The following is a 23517-nucleotide window of genomic DNA, read 5'->3' on the forward strand; positions in this document are numbered from 1 at the left end:
TCATTGGTTAATAAAGAAACTGCCTAGGCCCATTTGATAGGCCAACCCTTAGGTGGGTAGAGTAAACAGAACAGAATGTTGGGAGAAAGAAGCCAAGTCAGTGAGTCGCCATGATTCTCCCACTCCAGACAGACGCAGGTTAAGATCTTTCCTGGTAAGCCAGCTTGTGGTGCTACACAGAATATTAGAAATGGGTTAGATCAATATGTAAGAGCTAGCCAATAAGAGGCTGGAACTAATGGGCCAGGCAGTGTTTAAAAGAATACAGTTTCCGTGTAATTAATTCGGGTAAAGCTGTGCAGGCGGCCGGGCACCAGGAACGCAGCTCATATTACTACAGAAATGGTATAATGATATTACTAGCCTGAAATCCAATTCCCCATCAGAACGAGGGCAAGGCAATTACAAAAACTTTCCTTTTTTACCACAACTTTAATTACTGTAGAAGTATTAGAAGGCAAAATAATTAGTGATTGATTTGCAATAGTAGACTTGTCCAACACACAAATGTATTCAATGTTTAGCATAGGATGTTTATGTAGAAAGAAAAATCCCAAGCTGTTCTGTTAGAGGTTCATCAAACTGTTCTTACCTTGTCTTCCCAATTGAGTATAAAGTAAAACTTTAATCACTGGAAAGATTAAAAGTTTGCATTGTGTGTTTGTCCTAGATTTTCTTTATTGATCTGTTTATGAACACCAGGATACTCTCATGGGCTTCTTTGACAGGCTTTAAGGTAGCACAAGAGTGATGAAAGCTCTTTGACATAAAGATTTCATTTTCTTAGCATGCTTTCTGGGCTGGTTAATCTTCATTTTCAGCTTGATTAGATTTAGATAATGCAGGGGAAACACTCATAAAGCTATCTGTGAAGGAGTTTCCAGAGAGGTTTTATTGAGAAGGCAGGAGCCTACCTGAAGGTGGGTTGCACCACCCCAGGGGTTAGATGACTAAAGAAGAAATAAGCCACAAATAACTGAGAAGTACTTAAAGAAATATTCAACTTCCTAGTCTTTGGAGAAATGAAAATCAAAATTACTTTGAGATTTTTTTCTTACACCAGTCAGAATGGCCAAGACCAAATAAAGAATGACAGATAATGAAGACAAGATGTGGAGGAGGAAACCTGCATTGCTGGAGGAGTGCAATCTTGTACACCCATGACGGCAATCAGGTTACTCAAGAATATGGGAACTGATCTGTGTCAAGGCTGAGCAATACCACTTTTGGGAATATATCCAAAGGACTCTAGATCTTATTACAGAGATAATTGCTCACCATTGTTCATTTCTGTTGTATTCATAATAGCCAGAAATTAGAGACAGCCTAGATATCCATCAATTGAAGAATTGATGAGGAAAATGTGATACATTTATACAATAGAATATTACTTTAGCTGTTAAAAAATAAAATCATGAAATTCTCAGATAAATGAATGGAGTTGGAAAAAATCATCTTGAGTAAGGCAACCTAGATCCCAAATGACAATAGTCTATACATTCACTTATACGTGAATGCTAGCTGTTAAGTCGGTAAGCAGGCTACAATTCACATAACTAGAGGTTAGGTATAGAGTTAGGAGCTGGTGTGCCAGGGGTAGTGGAAAGTTGGATTATCTTAGGAAAGGCAGATAGAATAGATAGTTATGGATGGATGTTGTGGGTGGGGGCACTGGAACAATAGGATCAAACAGGGAGGAAGAGGGAGGTCAGTGTAGGAAGGAACTTGGTGAGGCGAACAAAAACTAAGGGTCATTTAAGGGGTCATATGGAAACCTAGTCCAGCAGAAGCTTTCTAAAACACATGTGAAGGTGATCTAAATGGAATGGCCAAGTAATGGGGTAATGGGGAAAATAAACCCCAAATAAACATCTCTCATCACCAAATGAAGCCTCCAGTTCCAGGAATGGGTCACATCTAATCTAAGTGTTGGTCAAAGAGACCCCATGGGAACTCTAGGCCTATTACTGAAGAAAACACCTACACAAATCATTAAACACGGAGAAATTGAACTGGTGCCTGTGTAAAGCATTCATCCCTACCGAACAGTGTTCATGATACTCAAAGTTACTCCACACACTTCCAAAGGAGAAAGGTAAACATTAATCCAGCTACAACACCTTAGATATATGATGGTGACCTCCCTGCAAGATGTGCTAGTGCAGTAGAGACACAAAGCTTTGGTGAGTAACAACCAATGTCTGATTGAACTTAAGGTCCACTTCAGGAAATGCAACCTATGCCTGACACTGCCTGTGCAGCCAAGAATCTGAGACTAGACAGGCCAGAGACCTTAAGGGAAAACAAAATACTACCATTCTGCTGAAGTGACATTACAGTACAATGACTTCTAACAGTGTTCTGATTTACTTAGCTCAGTGTCATCCTCAGCCAGCAGCAGAGAAGGTTTGTACTACAGTAGATGCAAATAAATACAGAAGCCTGCTGCTGGACAAGCTGTGGAGAGACCGTTCTAAAAGGGATGTCTGCACAAGCTATTGAGAGACCATCCTAAATGGGATGTCTCCATCAATTCCTCTCTTTCAGGACTCAGGGAAACGTGTGAAGGAGACAGAAGGGGTGAAGGACACTAAGGAAACAAATGACGGCAGGATGGTGCAAAGTCACAGAGACTGTGGTAGCTTGCACAGGATTTGCACAGGTCTGGGCCAGATGGGGTCCCATGATGAGATAGGAAGTGGACATAAGACCTCATCGTTAGCCCAGGAGCTATCTCCAAATGATAACCATTAACAGATGGGAAAATTAGTTTCCTCCAATTGAGTCTCAATGCATATACAAACCACTTTTAAGGCCAGGCCCAATGCCCACCAGTAGACAGCCAACACAAAAGGAACTCAGTGGCAATTTGAAGGCTTTTTACCCAAAATGCTTTGATGCTTTGTCAGGGCTCTTTGTTGTATTCTTGGTTTTAACCATACAGGTCCTTAGTATAGACACCACACAAATACATTATATATATATAATGTTTTTCTTTTTATTTTTCTGATGAGAAGCCAAGGACAACGGCACTAGGTTTCGATCCTAATACATGAACTGGCTTTGTGGGAGCCTAGCCTGTTTGGATGCTCACCTTCCTGGACCTAGATAGAAGTGGGAGGACCTTGGTCTTCCCGCAGGGCAGGGAATTTGGACTGCTCTTCAGTATCAAGAGGGAGGGGGAACGGAGTGGGGGGAGGGGGAGAGGAGTGAGGAGAGGGGGAGGGGAGTGGGGGGAGGGGCAATGTGTGGGAGGAGGGGGAGGGAAATGGGAAACGGGGAGGAGGCAGAAATTTTAATTAAAAAAATAAAATAAATAAAAAAAAACATGACAAATTAGCATTCTTTTTTTGCTCAAAGTGTCATAAAGCTTTCAAACTTTCAATATTGAATATAATATTAGCTTTTTGAGTCTGTAAGGGATCTGTACATTAAGATATAGATTTTTGTTTCCTAATTCATTCAGTTTTTCATGAAGTGATTGTATTTTATCAAGTGCCTTTTGTGTATCTGTTGATCATGTATTCTTCATCTTGATATTATTGATATGGTATGCTTCCATTATTTTTTAATGCAAATATTTGAACCATCCTTTAATTATTTGTTACAAATTCACTTTTCCATCATAAATAATCTTTTTTATAATTTGTTGATTTAACAAGTTTGATATTATTTTGTTTTGTAACTGCAGCATTGTTCGTGAAGATAATTGCTTGCCATTTGCTCTTGGTGCCATATGTGGCCTTGCCAGACACATTTGTAAATATTCCATTGTCATTATTTATTTACTTTTAAGATAGCTTAAATGAATTGTTATTAGTTCTTTTATTAACAAACTAACTTAAAGGAATCTATCACTAAGCATTTTTTGCAAACTATTATTTTTATTTCTCATTAATATAAATGATACTGAGAAATTTGGTCTGTATTTTTCAAAATTAGGGAATGACGCATCCATTGCAAATAAATTAACGGCACCAAATATTATGGATTTGGTGCAGGTCCCGAGCAGCTTGCTGTGGGATCCCGGTGACGGCAGGTCCACAAACCAAGGTGGCTGCAGTGGGTCCTGGCAGCTTGTTGCAGGATCCTTGTGGTGGCAGACAGTGGGTCTTGGGAAGGTGTGGGCAGGCAGCAGGTGGGAGGCACATAAATGGGCACATCATACAGAATAGAATTATATATTTATTAGTTGAGTTATGGAGAGGAAGGAAAAAGGGGAGAAGGGGGGTGAGAGAGAGCCAGAGAGAGAAAGAGGGAGAGAAAGGAGAGAGAGAGAGACAGAGAGGGGGAAGAGAAAGGAACAGAGAAAGAGAGCCAAGATGGTGAGGGAGAGAGAGGCTGAAGGGAGTTGGTGTGGCTTGTCTCTTAAATAGACAGAATAATCACAACAAAAATGAACTAGAATAACTTTTAATATAGAACTAGTAGTTTTTAATATATAATATCACTTTTGTACCATTTCATGTTTTATTTTTTATTATACATCATATGTTTTCACCTGTTTAGAAACTTTATTGGAGATTTCTCAGATATTTGTAATAGTTTACACTACTGATGGCATTTTAACAATATTTGGTCACTTGCTCTGCTTTGCTCTTACATATAGATTGATGGGTTTGAAGCTGTGTGTGTGAAGTTCTATGCTTAGGGCAAAGCAGAGTGTGATAATTTCAGTTTTTCCTGGGGTTTGCAAAGCTATTGCTAGTAACACCTTTGTCTGTAAAGATTTTTCTCTAGAAAACATTACGATCTTGGTAGTTGTTTTCCTTGAATGTTATGTTGTGTTCATTTTCCTAATTTGTTCATGATGAACAGTAAAAGTTTCAATTTTCAAATTTAGCATCTTTATATACATTTTCCAATACTTCTAACTTTATTGCTCCCATTTTAAGATTTTGTGTTAATATAGTTAAACTATTTTAATTCATTGTGGTTTCTAATACATCAGGAATTTGGTTAGTTTGGAAGCTTGCTTGCTTTTCTTCTTGTATTTAGTAGTCTTCTAGTTCTGCCATTATGTGTGTGGGACTAACACAACTCACATAGATATTTGATCACCCCCTGTCCCTGGATGCTCCATGTTGTCAGTTTCCATGAAAGTTCAGTCGCATAAAGAGTTCCCACTATGGAAATACAGTGTCTGCACTGAACGTTACTCAATTATACTTGCTGTTATCCCCACCATCTTCCTTTCATCTCTTTCTCATCTCTTTGCAGGGAAGATCAAAGAAAACGAGAAGAGTCCTTCCTTTTCCGCACCTGGACTCACCTCAGGAGAGGCTTTCTTTGAAGTTGGTCACTTGGAATCTTTGCTTTATTCTATGAGCTGCTCTCTTTGTAACACATACATTTTATGATTTTTGTTGTCACGTTGGGTGATGTGACGAGTTTTTTAACTTCAGGAATGAAGCCTATCGTATGGTACTTCTTCACATCATCCCACTGCCTTAGAGCTAGCAATATTAAAAAATGATGACAGCTTAGGTTGAAAATTACTTTTCTTCATTATAATCTTCCAACACAAATAATGCCTAAAGGATATATGTTTTATATTGTAATACAATTCTTTGTTTCCCAGCACATGATCATTCTGAAGCACCATCATGTGTCTACATACACTTTAGTGTATGTTTACGTATTTCTAAATATGGGCACGCCTGTGACTTTAAACATATTTCAAACAATTATACTAAATAACAATGATAGTGCATCTGTAGGTAAGAAAATACAAAGCATTACCAAAATTGAGTTGTCTTGCAATTACTAAATACAGTGAAGTTTCAGGTGTTTAGTCAGAGATCATCGTCAGATCAGTGCTACAGCTCACGCCTGTGACAGGAACCTTTGTGATTCTGAACATCAGATCAATCTCACATAGCTCATTGTCAACCTATAGGAAGAACTGCTGGAGACGCATGATAGTGTCCTGATTGTGTAACTAAATGGTTTTGATTAGTAATGACTTAGCATAAAACATTAGAACATCCCCAATGATTCAGAACAGACTACATTATGTGAGTCTTCCCTTGTCAGACATTAATCCTATGTCATCCTTGAGAATGCTTCCTGTATCATTAGTGGGTGGTAGTGGCAATGATAGCCTACAGTTTTGAAGTTAGTTACAATTCATCATCTCTTCTGCTTAGTACCTTGTGTGCATAGAATCAAAATCACCAATGAAGAGCTTTGTAGGAGTCAGTAGGAGAGCCTGAGGGAAATGAAATGATCATATGTGAATTTGTAATAAAAATGGTGGGCAGAGAAGGAAGGACGGGATATCACTTTCAAGTCTACTATAGCCTATAAGCCAGACATAATTACACCTTCAATTATAAATATATTACAATATTTCTGTATAATAATAATATAATTTCTATATAATAAATTTCATATTTTAATAGTATAGTATTCTTATTTTAATAGTAATAATAGCCCTTATTATTTTAATGTGTTACACTGTCTTAATTGGATAAATAAGCAAACGGGCAGAAATTGATCAAGTCCACAGAATCCTGTTTCACTAGGAATTATCCTCAGAACAGAATGCTAAGCCAGTCTGCGCAAGCAGGTTTGGGCTTAATAGAAATATGAGGAAAGTGGGGATAGGATTGTCACAGCTCTGAGGGAAATCCACAAGAAAGGTACGGAGAGCATGCTGGGTGGGGCACAGGGGCCATACTCTGTACCCATGGCATTTTCACTTCAGCCAAAGTTTACAGAAGCTTTGCAAATAAAAGGCTCACCACAGTTTCTAGAGAGCCTGTGCTTCCAGTAACTGAACAAAATGGATACCTTCATGAATCTTGTTTCTAAAATTGATGTTATATTTTATTGGCACTCCAGAAGGAGTCTGTTCCAAGAACCATGTGCTGGACCAGCTTCTTTCTCACTAGCCTGATAATGTGCTTGAAATACCCTTCTCTCTCTTCCTGCCTCCTTCCCTGGAGCCACAATAGGTCATGTACTCTCAGGACCATACTTTCAAATAACAATCAGCTGAAGAATAACACACTCTAGAGCCACTTCAAACCACTTCAGACCTGCCCTAGTGACTTAGATCCACAATGTGGGGTAGCTCCTATGTCTTCTATGTGTTGTTCACACTGCCCATTCTGAGCCTCTTTAGCTGTCTCTCCATTGCACTGTCTCTGAAATCATAATGGGATCTACTGTCCAGTTCTCTCTGCTGGCCAGCACTAGCCTTCCCCTCGTGGGCCCTGGGTATAACATTCCATCCATCTTCTCAGTAATACATTCAAATCTGTTGACCTCTAGCAAACAAAGTTTGGTATTATATAAATTTTAAAAGGAGATTCAGGCACTAGATATTATATAGAAGTCTTATCTTTGCAAGAGGTGCAAAAGTGAGTCTGAGAAATAAATTTGAGACTGATATCCCAGCATTGCTTCAGGAGCCAATTTTCCTGTCTCTGGTGAATATCACTGATAAGAGCCACAGTGTGAGTGTCAAAAGGACATCATCTTGAAAAGATCTGGGGAGCAGTTGGACCCTGAAAGTATAGGTCTTATCCTATGAAAAATCTGTGGGACGGATGACCAAGCAGATAGTATGGCCCTGCCCCTGAGTGATTCCCATGCCATGGTAGTCTGGGACAGCTTATGGATCTACATAGGTTACCTGGCTTTCAGTTCAGCTTCTACACTACCCAGGAACAACTAAAGTGATCACTAAAGTGATCCAGTTCTCTGCCTGGTCAGCCTCTTGCTTCATCCCTTATAGAGAGTCAGAAGATTGCCAAATTAAACACAATGTTCACCCTTTTCTTATAGTAAATTGTGGCAAAATATTATGCTGATCAAAATGACTGAAGCTTCTGTTGTGGAGACTTCATTATTTTCTTTTTATAGTGTATTTTTCTTTTGTGATTGGAGAAAAGGAAGAAATAACTTCTCAACCCTAAGCTATTACCCAAAGAAGAGGCACAAACACACTCACTGTAGTCTGATGTTTCTCTGCTTTCTCAGATGTCTCTTTAAGCTGATTCTGCAGGGCCTCCTGGAGAGACTTCATTTCTTCCCTAGGTTAGTAGAAAAAAGAACAAAGAAGAGATACCACATGATTCCACTGTTTCCCATGAACCTTACGAAAAAAAAGTTTGTCTATCAATACATTTAAGGAACAGCTAACTATAATTATGAAAATCTACAGCAATACAAAAGGCTACGTCTAAATACTCTGATAATAAAGGGCTTTCTTTTCATGCACACACATAAAGCAGGTGATATTTAAGGGAAATTGCCTTGTTATTAGGCTTTATAAGAATCCCAGTGTGTGAATCAATGTGAACAATGAATGTGTTCAATCAGCTCAATATACCAACTCAAGTTGGAAAGCTAATTTCACTGATGACATGTAGGGCGTGAACGTGTTAAGTCAAAAGTCATGATAGAATTCTGAAAGAAATTATGGTAATCTTCTGATCCTCATTAATTTCTTAATTTTGCAGTATTGTGGCCTAGCTATAACCTGAGAATTTTTCATGAAAACACAAGGAAAATAGATTTAATTCTAACTATTGCTTAATGGGCACAGGAAAGAAAATATATGACCTAAATGCATGGAAATTGGGCCCCAAGATCATTAGTATGCACAGACTATGTGTTTTGATTGCAGGGGTTGGAGATGATAAATATCACATTGTTTCTTACAGATACAATGGAAGCCAAGAGAGTTTCTCAGTGTAAGGGTTATGGGAATGAGCAATAACAATCATGCAGTGACTATGTGTGTGTGTGTATGTGCATGCATGTGTGTGCATGTTTGTGAATGTCAAGATGAAAGCCATTATTTTATGTGCTTACTCATTTCTTTTAAAGATTTACAATTTGTGCATATTGGATTAAGGCTATTGACTTGCTTTGACTTGACTTTTGTCACTCAAACTATCACCTCAAAAATATTAGATTATAAAAGTTAGTGTGTGTGTACATGTGTATGTACAAGCACATGTGTGTGTAATAGAGTGCACATATATGATATGTGACTGTGCCTAGAAAAGTTGCCTAAGAGCAACAACAAGCAAGCAAAGTGTTGTTCTATTCCATGAGAATCAAAACTGGTTTAAATTTGGCCATCAATTTCTGGGAAACTAGCTCTGGTAATTTGGGCAAGTGTTAAAATTCCCTCCTTGTAAATTTCCTCATTTAAAACTGGACACAATAATAAAAATCCTTTGTAAGCTTGTGGCAAGGTTTAAATGACACAATAAACAAAATGGTTAGCAGAGAGTATAGAAGAGAAAAGTACTTATTTTACAATCATTAAAAAAAGAAAACAACTTCATAGAGACCCTGAGTATACTCTTTGTTCATGATACCCCATAGGACAAGCTCTTTCCTCTAGCAGTAACACTCTGTGCTTTCTAGATCTCAACTTTAGGTACTGCGATCACCCAAATTTAATTTTCAGGGGAGACAACAAAAGGGAGGTAGGAGAGAAAGAATAAATTTTGGAATCATTGTGGTCCCGGCCAAATCCATAATCCCTGGTTTAAAGCTAAATTTCAACTTTCGGGGGTATATTCATATATGGATATTTTTATCTGGAATACCAGATTTTTAACTGAAGAACTTTTGTGACATAATAATTAAATATTGCTATGATATTCAAATACTAAATTCAATATAATATAAAATATGATCATATGCAATAGATATACATACGTTACCTATCACATCTAAATATGTTATCTGTGAGTGATAGAAAACTGAGGCCCACAGGGACAGTGGCAGGTGTTCACAGCATATGTGCACACACATGTAGACAAGCATTACACTTCTTTTATTGAGAGGGGAAAAATGAAGAAAGGGTGCTGGGGAAGAAGGAAAAACAATCTTCTGCAAGTACAGGTTAAAATATGAATTATGCAGTCAACAAAAAGTCAAGATAATTTTATAATAACTACTACTTCTCATTCTAAATTTTGTGTTTAGACTAGCTATTGTTAGTTTTAGACAATGAATAATAATCTAATAAAATTATATTACAAAAGACAAGGGAATAAAAAAATCCCATATCATGCTATATAGGCAAATAGGAAACAAGAAAGAACAAGCAGTAATATGTTAGTAAAAATTGGACAAAGTGTCTGGAGGGAGTTGGTAGTTAAAAGCATTTGTTCTTCTTGTAGGAGGACCCAGATTGAATTCCAAGCACCATAATCAAGTTCCAGGGGACCAGTTGCCCTTTTCTGACTTCTATGGGAACCAGGCATACATGTGGTACACATACAGATGATCAGAAAAACCCTTTGCAATAAAATAAAATACACAAATATAAATATAAGTGAGTCCAATATTTTTAGATGGTAGAAGCAGAGAAATGTACATATCTATGTCAAGCAGAGCTACTGTGTGATGGGTAGTTGGCCTTACATCTACCAACCAACTCTCAGCACACTTTATTCTGTCCTCCTTTCTAATATATATATATATTTTAACCAGCCCACTGTTCTCCAGCTTCTAGAGCCTGACTCCCAGACCAGGCGCACAGTTTCTATGCTATGCGAGATGATTTCAGGCTTCTTTGCTTCAACACCACACCACACCTCAGGAAGATTTGACCAGTTAGGCCTGGCTGCCTTGGGGCCTCTTTGATGCTGAAGTAACTTTCTAGTTCTAAGACTGGATAGCTCCAGTGACAGGGTGAGATTGCTCACACACTTGTTTATCTTAGCATAGGTTCTCATATTGTGCAAGCACTGGGCAGCTTTTTCATCTCGGTTTTAATCTCCATTTTTTCTCAGGAAGGCATGAATTTCAGATGGTGATGAGCTGCTGGGTCAATCAGTAATTTACAGAGTAAAGGCTTGTCACTCTCCCAAGCTTCCTTCTGGCTTTCAGAAAGCATATCAGTGGTCAATAGTCTCATAGCACTCTGAGTCCTCCCCCAAGTCACCAGAGAGAACAAAGTATGCTTTCTCATTTACTCTAAAGACACTTGAGGACGCTCCCAGGGTCGTTTTTCTGCTTACAGCTCTTTAGTACTGACATTATGTAGTCTAATGTCTCTCTATCAACCCAAGGGTCTTCTGTGAATATTATCCAGGTAGTTATATATTATGAACATGTACTATTTAATAGTCGAAATAAGGCACCGTGAGCCATCTATCATTTATCTATTAATGTGATTATCAAGCACTTATAAGCTATTTAGAATCTGTTATTTCTACATCTCTTATTACAAACATATTTCTCTCTTGTTAGCAGTGAACCATCCAGTTATCTCTTCATGTAGCTGTATGTGGATCTCTCACACCCTCTAGATTTACTTAAAAATTTGTCCCCAGATACACACAAATACTCTGTAAGTTCTTTATTTGTTCATGAGGGGAATTCTAGGTCAGACAGTTTTGTTTTGAAAAAGTTACCTATAGCCATGGCTAAAATTTACTGAAGATTTTTATGCTGACTTTAATGATACACATAAAATGAGTTATTTATATTCACCAATTTTTCTAATTTTGTGTAAAACTCTGATATTTCAGGGCGAACATATCTGCTTTCTTTCACCTTTTTGGTGGAACAGATATTTAGTCCTCTGAGAACTTATGTATGAAGTTGGGGTGTAGATGATTACTTAAACATATTTTACAGACTTAATGCTGTCCTCCTGATTGACCTAAAGGCTTTCTGTGTTGTTATAAACATACACAGGGACCTGAGAATGTATAGTGAAAACAAAGGCATGGATTGTCTGTGTCTTTGTCACAGCTCAGGCCCCACACCTGTGCTTTCCTGTGAGGGAGGCTGAACTTTCTGAAGCCATATGATTCTAAGAAAAATGTGTCTTCCTTCCACAGTCCTTCCTTTCCTCTTGAAACCATGGCTTCCCAACTGCCTACATCTCCTTTTCATCCTCAACAGAGTCAGCATAATAATTCTCCTGAAATGAACCGCTCCATTCTCTGCAGAGCTACCCACTGTGAGGTCTCAATGCTGGACACTAAAGTTCATCCCCTCTGGAACATCCCTTCAAAGGTTTTGCATCAGACCCAGTTACTCCAGCCTCTTTAATCCCTGACAATTGATGAGTTATGCAGATATTATTTTTGTGTTTTTTTCCCTATTATGTTTTTTTTTATTCATCTGCTTTGATTTAAATAAAATTCTTTGTTAAAGAAGTATTTTCCACAAATCTTAGTTTGTTTTGGCTGATTCCTTTTGTTCATATGCTTTCTTAGAAATATATTCCTTGTTAAATTGTTATTGTGTTGGTCAATAGATATCCAAACTTTTCTTTTTAAATGAGATCTCTTTTTTTTGATCAATTTTTATCAACTCCAACACTTCAAGTGCCCCAGTAGAATGGGGGAGACTATGTAACTCCCATTTCTAAGAGGTCAAAGTCTTTAGATTCCTTCAAATGAGCCCTTTTTATAATCATTAAGATAATTAGCTTTACTTTGCAAATGAGGAACCCAAAACACACAGAAATAAAAAACAAAAACCAAAAGAAACAAACAAACAAAAAGAAAAGAAAAAACGGGTTTAAATATTAACCAGACCGTAGACGGCTAAGGGTCTGTCATGCCTATAGCCCACTGCTGTTGCTAAAATAAATCACGAGAAAGACAATAAACAAAGAACTATCAAATTATTTTAACATTAACATCTAATAGCTAAAACCAATAACTCATCACTGTAAACAATGAAGAGTAATGTATGACATGGATATTTTAACCACAGTGTGACCTCAAGTGAAAGCACGTCAATGACAGGTTTCAGAGTCAGTATGTAAGGTCAGCAGTGGGGACCCAGGCTGATGACAGGACACACGATTAAGAAACACATAATTCTGTTACTTGAGATGTGTAATTTTTTTAACATCATTTTGCCTGTTGACCAAACAGACCACATGGAATGATGTGGACTCGAATGAATTTGACCATTTAAAAAAATATTCAAACCCAAGGGATATAGGTCTTAGCAATTCACTTAATTGTTTTGAGCATAACTAACCTTTACCGAGTTACTTCCTGAAATGCAGACTCTCACATCCCACCCACAGCTCCCGAATGGGAGAAGTTCTTCACACAAAGCACTGGATAAATTTCATATGCACTCAAGTGTCCACAAGAAGATAAGTTCACACATTACAGTACATAGATTTTGATAAACTCCCTGGCTATACTTTAATAGTATTGCAAAAATAGGAGTGAGGAGGAAGTCTTAAACTAAAAGAAAAGAAAAGAAAGATTAGAAAGGAATATAGAACCCCAGTCTTACCTTTGCTTCTGGCCCAACTCCAGAAGCTTCTGAACATCTGTTTTGGAAGATTGTTCATCATTTTTCAAAGACTGAAAGAGAAATGCGGGAAAGGAATCTTAGATAAAACCCTGTCATTTACTTTATTGTCTATATTTAGTGCCAGGTTTTAAGGCACTTGGTTTATTGATATAAAAGATATAAAAATTAGTTCTCCCAGCTACTAATGGTGTCAAGGACACACACAAGGTTTCAGGATGCACAGTTGGTCAAATTAAACTCTTAATACAAGAACAGCTTTGAGCGGAGGCTCACTGTTCAGATGTTGGAGATAAACAACCTGCAAATACCTCATTTTCTTTCAAGTAAATACTAAATATTTTTATTTTCAAGTGTGTGTGTGTGCATTGTGTACATGTTATATATGGGTTGTCAAACACGTGATTAGGCAGATATGAAGGTCAGAGGACAGCTTTGCAGAGTTAATCCTTCTATTTCAGACTTGTGCGTGTCCCAAGCATGAAACTTCAGCCACTGGACTCTCCTGGAGAGCACCTTCACCCACTGAGTTATCTCATGTGCTTCTCAGTCTCGTTTTGTTATGTATAATTTTACTATGTTAAACGTAAAGCCTTTTTTGTTTAAACAGAAAAGGGAATATGGTGTAGGAGGTCCTTCTGTTTGTGTTTTGCTTTCATTGGTTAATTAATAAAGAAACTTCTTGACCTAATAGGGCAGAACTTAGGTAGGCTAGAAAAGACAGAACTAAATTCTGGGAGGAAGAAAGTAGGGTGAGAGAGCCCCCATGGAGATACCAGGTCCAACATGCTAAATCTTTCCCAGTAAGCTGTGACCTCATGGTGATATACAGATTATTAGAGATGGGTTAAATCAAGAAGTGAGAATTAGCCAATAAGAGGCTAGAGATAATGGGCCAGGCAGTGATTTAAATGAATACAGTTTCTGTGTGATTATTTCAGGTGTAAGCTAGCTGGGCGGCCAGGAAAAAAACAGGCCCTCTCTCCTTGCAACAAGTCTCTTCACAAATAAATTGAAGAAAGTATGGAATATATACATATTAAAGTACTACTCAGCAGTAAAAAACAATGACTTCTTGAATTTTTCATGCAAATGGATGGAAATAGAAAACACTATCCTGAGTGAGGTAAGACACCCAAAAAGAGGAACATGAGATGTACTCACTCATATTTGGTTTCTAGCCATAAATAAAGGACATTGAGCCTATAATTCATGATCCTAGAGAAGCTAAATAAGAAGGTGAACCCAAAGAAAAACATATAGGCATCATCCTGAATATTAAACTTCATCAGGCGATGAAAGGAGACAGAGACAGAGACCCATATTGGAGCACCAGACTGAAATCTCAAGGTCCAAATCAGGAGCAGAAGGAGAGAGAGCATGAGCAAGGAACTCAGGACCGCGAGGGGTGCACCCACACACTGAGACAATGGGGATGTTCTATCGGGAACTCACCAAGGCCAGCTGGCCTGGGTCTGAAAAAGCATGGGATAAAACTGGACTAGCTGAACATAGCGGACAGTGAGGACTACTGAGAAGTCAAGAACAATGGCAATGGGTTTTTCATCCTACTGCACGTACTGGCTTTGTGGGAGCCTAGGCAGTTTGGATGCTCACCTTACTAGACCTGGATGGAGGTGGGTGGTCCTTGGACTTCCCACAGGGCAGGGAACCCTGATTGCTCTTCAGGCTGACGAGGGAGGGGGACTTGATTGAGGGACGGGGAGGGAAATGGGAGGTGGTAGTGGGGAAGAGGCAGAATTCTTTAATAAATAAATTAAAAAAAAAATCCCTTCTCCCATTCCTTTAAAGTGTGTCCACGGAAGGTATTTTGAATTAGCTCTTATGTAGTTCCAGCAAATGGGAGGTCTCATATAAAGCTTCCCTGCACAGTTCAGAGAATAACCTGATGGGAGTTGAAAGCAGTTAAAGGCAGGTGCTTCTTTGTTCATGTCTGTATCTTATTCTAAGTAAGGTGTTAGGATACAAAAAGACAGAGGACCAGGTAATTTTATTCCTTGTCACGATACACAGGTACTAAGAAAATAACATATGTCACTCTAGTCATTAGTACTTATATACTTGCAAATTCAGGATTCAGAAGCCGTCAGTTAGAACAGAGAAGCTCCCCCACAAGTTCTTCTTCTCAGAGGATCTGTCATATAAAACCTTTCCTAATAACATCCTTATTTATACTCAGTAAACTGTTCAATAGAGTAACCTTTATACTGGATATTAAAAGTTTAGATAGCAATAAAGGTTTCTACAGAGTAGCTGCGAAGGTAGAGGAATGACGGCAGTTTAGAGGTGAGTGTATTGTTCCTTAATGTTTATTTAACAGACACCTAGCCTGAGTTATAACTTGTAAAGCACGGTGCTGCCCGAACAGTTTCTGCCTGGTATTCAAGAGAGAATAATACACTGTTCGCTTTACCAGAGGTACCTAGGGGCTGACAAGGGTTAACTGAGACTCCCTGTAGGAAGAATTCAGTAAGTAGTGCTCTGTGTGTTTAGGAAAAATAGCTTCCCCTAACAGACAAAGAGGACAGTTTGAGGAATGAAAATGGGTTTGGTTCCAAGCACCCACATGTAGGCTCACAACAATCTGTAACTCCAGGTTCAAGGGATCTAGCATCCCCCTGGAATCCACGTGAACTGCATGCACATGGTACATAGGTATGTGCAGGCAAAGCATTTGTTCACATGAAATAAAAACAGATGAAGAAATAAATACTTTTAAGAAATAAGGAAGAAACTAAATAAAGAGAAATGTTTTTAAATAAAATAGTAAACTAAATAGATAAGGAAGACCTATTGAATGTATTGAGGAACTCTGTCTTCTGGGCAGGACGTGCCAGTTATTTTGAAATCAGAGTGACTGGTTACATCCAACTGCCTTACCCCATACTGGGCCCAATAATATCACCTTATTAAAGACAGGATAAGTTTTTCAATGCAACTCAGCAGCATATAGAATGATTGCCTAGCATGTGGAGATCTCCAGGACACAGTCTGGTACTACATAAAGAAGTAGGCATAGCAGGAGGTGTGTGTAGTCCTGATAATAAGGAAGTGGAGGCATGAAGACCAGATGGGCATGTTCATCAGTGACTACAAAGTAAACTCTAGGGCCTGTTTTGAAGCAAATAAATGAAACACAACGTCCCAGCAGAGGTTGTTGGAGGTTGGTGAGATGGGGTAACTGCTTGGGGTCCAAGCCTCATGTCCCCCATCTCCCCTAACAAACTCCATGTAAACTCATCAGTTCACCAGGCTGAACATAGGTCGGATAGTTCCTGTGGGGTGTCACTAGTTCCCTATCTGGAATGAATGGTCATTTTGTTCATATTTTGTCAGGAAAAGTCCCATAACACATAGTTATATATGTATTTACTTTATGTTTGAAATCTGATCTCACTTTTTTTATGTGAATGACTTACCCACCTCCAGTGAGCTACTTAAGTCTCTACTTTTCACTTTATAATGAACGTAATGCCATGCTAATTTTGCGAAAAATTTGCTAAGAGGATTTATTAAGATTAAGCAACAAAAAAAAGACCATTTTGTGTATTATATGCCACAAAATAAAAAAAGTCATTCTCAAACTTGTAACAATATTTCAGGGACAATTTTCCCCTTTAAAAATCACAGCTCCATGATCATTTTTCTTAAGCAACTTTCTGGTGTATAAGAAGACACCTTGACTAAGGAAACAAGAGTGTCCCGGGAACACAGTAATCACTGATCTCTCCAGGGCATTTCGCCATCTGCTCATGATAAGTTCCTGTGCCAGGTGTTCCATCCCCATGAGGACAGGCAGATGTCGTGAATATTCCTCCCAGGCTTGTTTACCTGCTAATGTTCTCCGTAATCTCTGCTTAGGCTTTTCCTAATAAAACTAGATCAATGTGTAGCCTCATGAATCTTCCTCTTCACTCTTCATAGTCTGATGCCCAGATGCACAGAACTATGCTTCATGCACCTTCTAATCCTTCTACATGCATCCCACTCCTGTAGGGTGGGGGTTTGCTTTACTCTCTCAATGCACAGCACAAGTGGCACAAGAGCTCAAACAGTAAATCCAAATGCTGGTCCCACTCATTGCTTACCTGTGTGCTCTTTCTGAACATTGTTTTTGCACCTATAAAGGAAGATTAGTAACTACAATAATGTTTTCATGTGGGAATTAACTAAGAACTATGGAAAGATAACTGAGCATGTGAGCTGGACCAAAACCAATGCTCTAGTGGTTGACTGCACCACCACCATTGAAGCTGAACGCTGAACGGTAAAAGGTGGTGGTGTTTGTGGCAGGGGGGAGAACGCAAGTCAAATAATCCCAAGCTGACTCCAAAATGATGTATTTTAAGGCCTTTCTTTATTAAGGGGGAAAACTCACGGAACAGGAACAGGGGTCCAACCTCAAGGTATGGAGTGCAAGAAGGAGAGAGAGAGAGGGAGAGAGAGAGAGAGAGAGAGAGAGAGAGAGAGAGAGAGAGAGAGAGAGAGAGAGAGAGAGCTGGGTGGGTGGGATATAGGAGCTTTTGGGGGAACCCAAAAGTCATGCTCCAACCTGGTCCAGTCTCCCAAAGGCCATCACACCATCATCTTCCCCATAGTATCATCATGGCAACATTCTATAATACAGACCTTGAGGCCCAAGACAACACACAGACAGCCTCAGTTCTGTGGTATGTGAAAAGTCTCTGGAGCAAACTAGCTTACATTTAAATGATGGAGTCTTTACTGACTTTCATAACTACTGTCTTTAGAATATATTGCTTATGCACCATAAAAAAATCACAAAGTACCATTTCCTCTACTTATTCAAAAGAATTAAGCCGTGCAGTGCCCCTAAAGAACTTAGTACACAGTAGGTACTCAGTGAATGCAATGTGCAAATTCAGACATCAAAAAGTGTCACTCTTTGTCTCACAATGTTGTGTCCATAAAGCTTTTTACCTTGCAGTCCTTTGTGTATACGTTCTAGCTTCTGCTTTTATGTTTCCTATGGGTTTCCTATGGGGATGAACATGGGTGTATCTGTGTCTTTATGTGTTTGTTGTGCTTTTCTTTGGCTCTTTTCCTTCTGTTTGTTTTTGTCCTACTCTGATTGTTTTATACTATTATATTATTATGCCTTAGATGCTGTTTATTTTCTCACAAGAGGCAGAAAGGGGTAGATCCTAGTGGGAGGGGAGGTGGGGAGAACCTAGAGGAATCAGGGGAGGAGAAATCATAATTAGGACATAACGTATTGAAAAAAGTTTCTATTTTAACTAAGACAAAAAGTACTTTCATAGGAAAAATAAAGTACTACTAGATGTTTTAGAAAGATTTGTTTATCTGAAATGTATCTTTCTTTTATTTTCTCTGGTTTTAAACATGATAGTCTCCTTTGTAAAACATTTATCCATTTCTATAAAGAAGTTGCTTAAAGGATCTTTAGAACTATCCTAGGGGAAAAAAAAATCTAAATTTATCTTCTAAATATCCTTCCTAAATTCTTTGACTCTCAGTCTAATTTCTCTTCTCACTTTGTAATGTCAAGAACTCCTTTTGCTGTTTGGAAACTGCAGGTCTCTAGATCATTTCAAAAGACTTTTAATTTCAAAACTAAAACAATAATAAATATTAACAGGAGTGGTAAAGCCCAGAAATGTAGAGAAAATTATTTAAAAATGTATATCCGTCCAGTGGGTGACAAAATCAGTTTCCAGCTCACCTGAAGGTTGACTTTGATCCCATCCAGTTCTCGGGACGTCTTTGTCAGCTCCCTCAGGACTGTGCTGCGCTCCTTAAACACTTCCTTCAGCTGCTTCTCTAGCTCCTCGTAGTCCTGTCTAACACAGAAGAAAGGTGTGAGAGCCCCGCACACACTCTGCCTGGTGAAATATTTCACTTGCAGAAAGAACTAGGCAGACCGAAGGTCCCCAGCACGGGACAGTTTCTACGTACTAATGTAGTCTAGCCGGTATGGTTTAGAAAGTAGAAGATTTCTATAATAGCACTATATTTTTCTAGGCATTTTTATATCTGTTGCAAGAGACGGGGTTTGGAGAAATATCCCAAAGGCTTAGGCAGGTTTTTATACTGTGGAATACACTAGAGGGTAGAGCCAAATAGAAAGCAGGGGACTTGTGTTCACCATTGGTCCACAGGAAAGAAAACCCAAAGAGAAATGAATTCCATTTTACACATGTCCAAGAACCACTATTGGTCTTAAAGGTAGGCGGGAAAAAGAACAACCACTTTGAAACGCAGTCAATGAGCACAGAAATTCCAGCGAACTTGGACAGAAAGATGAAGCTGACATTCAAGGAAAAGCTCAGCCTGCAGTAAATGTGTGTTTGCTCGAGTGATGGGACACTGGGGCAAGAAAGAAAATATGTTAAAGGTAAATATGAATTAGCTAGACTAAGGGAGAAAGCACTTGTATTGCCAGTGTCAATAAAGTTATTTTAAGTGAATACATGTCAGCCGTGAAGCTCCGATAAAGGAGTGGGAGATCTGGTATCTGGCAAGAAAACGTGGGAAGAGGGAAAGAGACACAGCAGGCTTCTAAGTGACGTTTAGGACTCGGGACCCTGTTTGGAGAATAATAGTGAACTGAAAATGTTCTAGTCGGGCAAAGACAAGGCCAGATTGGGAGTTTGGAATGCTTGGCGTGAAGGTGTGGAGAATGGGCACAGAAGCCAACATACAATGATCCAGACCAGAGAGTGCCTGACTACATGAAAAGCAAATAAACAGGAAAACACAGAGACTGATTTTCTTCCATCAAAGGAAATAAAATGAATACAAAACCTGCTCTTGTAAATTATTTGCATGCTCTTTGGATAGAGACAGCGGTAGTGACGTTGCCATGTGTAAGATTTCAGCAACTTTTATTTAGCCCTTCACCAAGGAAATGCTAGAGAGCCCTGCTTGCGCAGTGAAAGGTGGCTGAGTTCCGTTGTGATCTTGTAGAAAAGGGCACCAGACTTTCTCTATGTTAGTTCATTTATAAAACTTGAGATACTGGCTTCCCCCACATTTTTGTGTTAAATTGTAACTTTATAGAGTTTTGACCTCCAATGTAAATAATGAGGTTTTCTAAACGAGTCTTGTCTTTATTCCTGAGAAACTTAGTGAATTTCATGGGTGTTCTGCAGACATGTAGAACAATCATTTGCACTGTGGAGTTTAGCAGTGGTTAAGAAATTTATTTCATTTAGAGTAGGCTTCAGTGACTGCTTTGGGTTTTGTTTTTGTGGTTTCTTTGCCAAGTGTAGGTGTTTGCCACCCTTCAGGTTCTTCTTGCATGAAGGGAATTGGAATGGTATGTAACTGCGGAGCAAGTTATTCTACAATGGCCCTGAAGCAGATGACCCAATCCAACAAAGATTAATCAATAATCATCCAGTTTTAGACTGTCTTGGGAGTCTAATAATAATAATGATTCATCTTTGTCTCACCTAAAAGTACAGTGTGATTTCATGCCTTTGGTTTCTCTTGTACAATAAACATGTCCCCAGAATACCATATACATTATAAATCAAACTGATGAAAAAAACACATTGGCCATGTTTTGCATGAGAGATCACATAACTCATTTTGTACTCACAAGAACTCCAGGAGGTAAGTGCTCCTGGTCACCCTATTTTCCAGTAGATATATTTGAATCAATAAGATAAGAAATCACTTCCAAGGGCAACACTATTATAGAAGTGGTCTACCAGTCAGTTCCATGCTCCCTGTCTCAGCTATGGCTCTAAAAATACATTGACATCAGAGCAAGAATGGTGACCTGGCTATGAGTGTGGAGCTAAATGTCCAGTGTGCTTTCCATAAAATTTATCGTCTGTTGCTTCTTCCTTCTTTGTTACATGTAACAATATTCACTATTGCTTTAGCTTATCATTGATGATTTTTCATTAAATTAAATATAACTATTATTTCTTTTTTGCTATTTTCATACAGTTTGCAATCAGTTTTAATTACATTATCATATTTAGTGCTCCTAAACTTTGCGATAAAATGCACTTCAGGACTTTAAACAATCTATTGCTTAGTTAATGCCACAATAATCTTGAACAAGATACAATAATTAGAGAAATAGAGCCATGGAACTTAATCAATTATCGGCATTTTCTAATTTGATTTCTATGATTACATCATAACTCTAGAGAGTGGAAATGGACAGAGGCAATCACTGTATGCTGTTCTGTTTGAAGGAAGTGTTTCTTTATCTTCCAACAACTTTTCTTTAGAGACATAAATAATCAAAAGGCTCACCCTTCACCCATGCTCTACCATAGGTTGTGTGTCTCTTGGAGGTTCTACCTGCTGCCAGGTGCTATGACACATTCTGTTCTGTGTGCAGTTCAATCAATCTTATCACTGCATGCTTAGCATGTTCCTACTGTTCTTTTTCTTACAGAGTAATAAAATCAGTTATGTGGCCATACACATATTTTCTTGATTATTTCTGTGGCATAAACTAGTAAGTTTATTTTAATATGTGCTAGACAGCTTGAATTCTCTAAAATACATTCGTTTATATTTGATATTTTTCTACATGTTCAGGTAAGGAAATTACTGTTTTACCCTTGAAAAAAAATATGTGCAAATGGCACAGGAATGACATCTATATTAGTTACTTTACTGTTTCTGTGACAGTGACCATGACCCAAAAACAATTTGGGGAATAAAGAGCTTCTTTCTCCTTACAGCTTATAGTCTATCATTTAGGGAAGTCAGCAGAAACTCGAGACAGAGACCAGGAAGCAAAAACTAATACAGAAGTCACAGAAGAGTGTTGATTACTGCCTTTCCTCCATGACTCGCTCGGTCTGCTTTCTGATGATACCTAGGACTTAACGCTAGGGGTAGCACTGCCTACTGTGAACTGTACCCTCCTATGCCAATCACTAGACCAGCCTTATAGAGGCATTTTCTCAGCCATGGTGGCACACTCTTCTGCATAGCTCTAGCTTGTGCTGCCTTGACAGAAACTAGTCAGCACAGATTTATAGCTACTTTCTAAAATACTTCTCAGGTATTCTGTGAGATAATGGCTCCATTTTTATAGTTTTTGCTTCCATTTGTCTGGATCAGTTCTACCTAATTTTTAGTAGGGTTAGATCTTGTTAAGATGGTCACAACAAAGTACACAGAATGGGTAATGATGAAAATATGGTTTGAGTCACAATTTTGGAGTCTTGAGCTAAAAATTCAAGCTGGTTCAGGCTTGGCTTCTTTGGAGACTGTGACAGAATATTCTCACAGTGTAGAGAGCTGTCCTCTCCCAATTTCTTGCACATCATTTTTTCCTGTGATTTTGTGTTCAATTTATTTCCTTTTATAAGAATCTAATCCTATTTATACCCCACATAACAAACATAGTTTAACTTGATTGTTTTTTATAAAGATTCTATCTACAAATGAATTTACTTCTAATATGTCAAAGGTTATAGTATCAATGGATACAGAGAGAGAATCCAATCATGACAGCTTTCTAATCTATCTCTTTTTTTCTTTTTCTTTTGTTTTTATTAAAAATTTCTGCCTCCTCCCCTCCTCCTATTTCCCTCCCCCTCCCCGCACTCCTCTCCCCCTTCCTCTCCAGTCCTAAGAGCAGTCAGGGTTCCCTGCCCTGTGGGAAGTCCAAGGTCCTCCCCCCTCCATCCAGGTCTAGGAAGGTGAGCATCCAAACAGCCTAGGCTCCCACAAAGCCAGTACATGCAGTAGGATCAAAACCCAGTGCCATTGTCCTTAGCTTCTCATCAGCCCTCATTGTCCGCCATGCTCAGAGAGTCTGGTTTTATCCCATCCTTTTTCAGTCACAGTCCAGCTGGCCTTGGTGAGCTCCCAATAGATCAGCCCCACTGTCTCAGTGGGTGGGTACACCCCTCGTGGTCCTGACTTCCTTGCTCATGTTCTCCCTCCTTCTGCTCCTCATTTGGGCCTGGAGCTCTAATCTATTTCTAAACTCATTATTTGTTATAGATTTTGATACTTGTTCTATGTAGAAAATACCTGTTTATATATCTATCTACCTATGTATCTATTCATTATCTCTTATGCATCATAAAAGAATCCTCTCTTTATCTATCATTTATCAATTGATATTTTATCTCATATCTATTTATGTATCTACTACTTATCTATCACAATCATCACCTATCAGCTATCAACCACTTACCAGTCTGTGAACAGTAAAAGAAAAAGAGACAAATGTATTTTTGTGTTATATCCGGATTCATT

The 23517-nt window shown here is 38.5% G+C and overlaps 1 protein-coding gene across 1 annotated transcript in view; it reads right to left on the bottom strand.

The window, feature by feature from the left end:
- LOC130875602 (leucine zipper protein 2-like) overlaps positions 1 to 23517 on the bottom strand; it is a 133058-nt gene that overhangs the window by 103407 nt on the left and 6134 nt on the right. The window contains exons 2-4 of the mRNA XM_057771620.1: positions 18995 to 19108; positions 13252 to 13322; positions 7961 to 8042 (exon numbers count right to left, since the gene is read on the bottom strand). Of these exons, the coding sequence (XP_057627603.1) occupies positions 7961 to 8042; positions 13252 to 13322; positions 18995 to 19108 (267 nt within the window). The remainder of the gene's footprint in view (positions 1 to 7960; positions 8043 to 13251; positions 13323 to 18994; positions 19109 to 23517) is intronic.

Source organism: Chionomys nivalis, chromosome 6 (genome assembly GCF_950005125.1).
Source record: "Chionomys nivalis chromosome 6, mChiNiv1.1, whole genome shotgun sequence".
Classification (NCBI taxonomy): Eukaryota; Metazoa; Chordata; class Mammalia; order Rodentia; family Cricetidae; genus Chionomys; species Chionomys nivalis.